The following is a 3,620-nucleotide window of genomic DNA, read 5'->3' on the forward strand; positions in this document are numbered from 1 at the left end:
CTCGCAATCACCCTTATCGTAGATTGAAAAAAGCATTCAATGGAAGTGTCGAGGATGAGGTTGAGTGCAGACCCCGCAATGGTGAAGAGGTGTATAACGAAGTCAAAAACATTAACATTGTATTTGGAAAACATCGTAAAAGTACTTATGCAAAAAATGTTTGGAAGAAACAATCAATATTTTTTAATCTTCCATATTGGTCTATACTTTATGTTCGACATTGTATTGATGTGATACACGTAGAAAAAAATGTTTGTGACAGTGTCATCGAAACTTTATTAAATGTGAAAGGGAAGACCAAAGATGGGATAAAAGTAAGACAAGATTTGGCTGACATGGGAATTCGAACAGAGTTACATCCATAGACAATAGGTAGACGCACTTATTTGTCCCCAGCCTGTCATACTCTTTCTAAAAAAGAAAAACAAAGTTTTTGTAAGTCTTTAAGAAGTGTGAAGTTTCCACAAGGTTATTCTTCTAATATTCGTAACCTTGTTTCTACGCAAGAGCTAAAGTTAATTGGTTTAAAGTCTCATGATTGTCATATATTGATGCAACAATTGTTACCGGTTGTTATTTGAGGCATATTACCTCCTTCTGTTAGGGGTATTCTGATACGTCTGTGTTTGTTTTTAAATGCCATTTGCAAGAAAGTTGTTGACCCTCGATGTTTAGATCAATTGGAAAATGAAGGAATAAGACTACTATGTGAATTGGAAATGTATTTTCCACCTTCTTTTTTTGATGTCATGGTTCATTTGATTGTTCATCTAGTCCGAGAAATTCGAATATGTGGGCCATTTTACCTAAGGTGGATGTATCTTGCTGAAAGATACATGAAAATCTTAAAGGGATATGTCAAGAATCAGTATAGACCAGAAGCTTCAATCATAGATCGATATATTGCAGAAGAAGCCATTGAATTTTGTTTAGCTTACATGCCAAGTTATGAACCAGTGGGTCTACCTAAGAGAATAAATGAAGGAAGATGTGAAGGTAAGGGTCGTGGTGTGAGGATTCAACGTGTGAGTAGAGAAGAAGTTGATCAAGCTCATTTGTACATCTTAAACAACACTGATGATGTTATTTCTTACATTTCTGAACACGGTAATGAAATAAAGGCAATACATGTTTTCTGAAACTCTATTGAGGCTATCTCGGGGGCCGAACACAGATGTCATTAAATATGGTGGGTACTATATTAACTATATCTCTTTTCAGACAAAGGAAGAAGATGATAAAAGTAGAGTTCAAAATAGTGGGGTTACACTAAAAGCTGAGTCAGTGCACTTCTGTAGTTCTAAAGACAAAAATCCAATCACTGCATCAATTAGTTATTTTGGAGTAATACAAGAAATATGGGAGGTGGATTATGTCAGGTTTAGAGTCCCTGTTTTCAAGTGTAAATGGGTTGATATAAATTCTGGAATCATTACAGATGGCTCTGGTTTCACATTGGTAGATCTGACAAAGATGAGTTTCATTGATGAACCATTTATTATGGCAAGACAAGCAAGACAAATATTCCACGTGAGCGATCCAGCAAATGAAAAATGATCAATGGTTTTGGAAGGGAAAAACATGCACGATTTTGATGATGAAGAATATCTTGATATTTTTGACTCAACATGTAGCACATCAAAACCCATTGAAGACTCTATTGATGACTTTGTCGATGACATACATGCAATTCGTAGTGATCATGATGAAGGGTTCTGGGAGAAAACTATATCTTAATAAGTAACGTCTTCTTTTTTGTTTAGACTTTATATGAATTTTTATTTTGATGAATATTTCAATTTCTGTTCATACTAACCTTGTATATATTTTTCAGGTATGTCGACCTCAGACTCAGGATCAGCATACAACAGACGTACGCGAGGAGCGACACGTTTGCCATAAGCGACATCCGGACAGGTTCCTGGGCAGAGGATACATGTTCAGCTTGACCCAAGAACCGGTGTGGCATGAGGGCCAAATGTTGATAGATTTAGAAGTTATCTGGGAAAGATAGCCAAAACCTATGTTTCTATCCTTCATGCAACTTGGGATCACGTCCCAGAGGTGGAGAAGAACCTCTTATGGCAAGATGTTCAGGTATACTAACTTAAAACAAATTTGATGTTTTCATTTCTTTGATCTTATTATGTTATTAACATTTTTCTTGTTTTAAACAGCTATTTACACTTGAGCAGATACGAGAACAAAAACAAATACAAAGAGCGCTTGAAGAGAAGCTGCAATCAATGACGCATGGCAGCCTAGGTGTGCCCACTGAAACTCCCACACCCCCTCCTGCCAACACCAAAGGATCCTGCTCTATTGTTGAACCTACTGACTATAGTCGTCAGTATGACTTGTTGGTTGAAAGGGATCCCGCACGCATTATGTGATGGAAGCTCTCTTGGAATTCAATCAAGAACACCCTCCAAGTCCAGAGATGGCAGCGGAATGAAGGTGCATCATGAAGCACGAAAGGTGTTTGATGAAGGCTTCAATGAATGTGTGTGGAAGAAGCAAGGATTCTCAAGCTCTGAAAGCCTTCCAAGAGGGAAGGAAGCTAGAGGAGAGGGTGCAGAAGAGGCATAAGTGTTTGAACTCTGAAAAATGATTCTGAAGAAATCTCAACATCATTTCATTAAGTTTCAAAGTTGAATTTACAAATGATGAAGCTCTCTATTTATAGATGAAGGAGAGCTTCTAAAACGTATTGTGCAAGCTACTCTAAGTGTAAAAGAAGCTTGTTGAGGAAGCTATGCAGTTGGAGAGACTTGGGACGCAAGGTACAGCATGCCAGGTCAGCAATCCAAGTGAAGAAGAAGACTCTACAGTTCTGGTGTTGGGCGCCCTAGAGAGGCGTTGGGCGCCATCTGGCGCTGGGCGCCCTGGAGGGGGCGTTGAGCGCCACCTGATTTCCGTTTTTGATTCCTTGGTTGTCCTTCTTGGCAGCCTTCCCTAGCTATATGTACATGGTGTCTCCTCTTTATTAAAGGCCTACAAAACAATGTAAAGTTTATTTAGTAAAGAGAAAGAGGTGTTTAGTAATTAATACTCCATAAAAGTAAAGTAGTGAGTACTCCCTCTTCCTCTTGGATTCTCTTGGACATGGCTCTTGTTAAAGGACCTATGTTGATATTGGATGGTCCTCCATCAGTCCCTCCCTCTTGAAAAAGATCTGTCCTCAGATCTTGGGAATTTTGTTGGGCATCTCTTGTGAAAGGAATTAAGTCACAAATGTTAAAAGTAGGACTGATGCCATAACTTTCTGAAAGGTCTAACTGATATGGATTATCATTAATTTTCTTGACCACTCTATTATAAGCAAACTCTATATGAGGTAGATGATCATCCCAATTTTTAATATTGCCCTTCAACATTACCCTTAATAGAGTGGATAGAGATTTATTTACTACTTCGGTTTGCCCATCAGTTTGTGGGTGACATGTAGTAGAAAATAGTAGTTTAGTTCCTAGCTGGGCCCAAAGTGTTTTCCAAAAGTAGCTAAGGAACTTAACATCTCTATCAGAAACTATAGTTTTGGGTAAGCCATGTAATTTGACTACTTCTTTAAAGAAGAGTTTTGCTATATAGCTAGCATCATCAACTTTGTGGCAAGGTAT

The 3,620-nt window shown here is 38.1% G+C and overlaps 1 protein-coding gene across 1 annotated transcript in view; it reads right to left on the bottom strand.

The window, feature by feature from the left end:
* Positions 1 to 2,462: 2,462 nt before the first annotated feature.
* LOC106778436 overlaps positions 2,463 to 3,620 on the bottom strand; it is a 4,548-nt gene continuing 3,390 nt past the window's right edge. The window contains exon 4 of the mRNA XM_014666391.1: positions 2,463 to 2,600. Within this exon, the coding sequence (XP_014521877.1) occupies positions 2,463 to 2,600 (138 nt within the window). The remainder of the gene's footprint in view (positions 2,601 to 3,620) is intronic.

This window comes from Vigna radiata, unplaced genomic scaffold (assembly GCF_000741045.1).
Source record: "Vigna radiata var. radiata cultivar VC1973A unplaced genomic scaffold, Vradiata_ver6 scaffold_330, whole genome shotgun sequence".
Taxonomy (NCBI): Eukaryota; Viridiplantae; Streptophyta; class Magnoliopsida; order Fabales; family Fabaceae; genus Vigna; species Vigna radiata.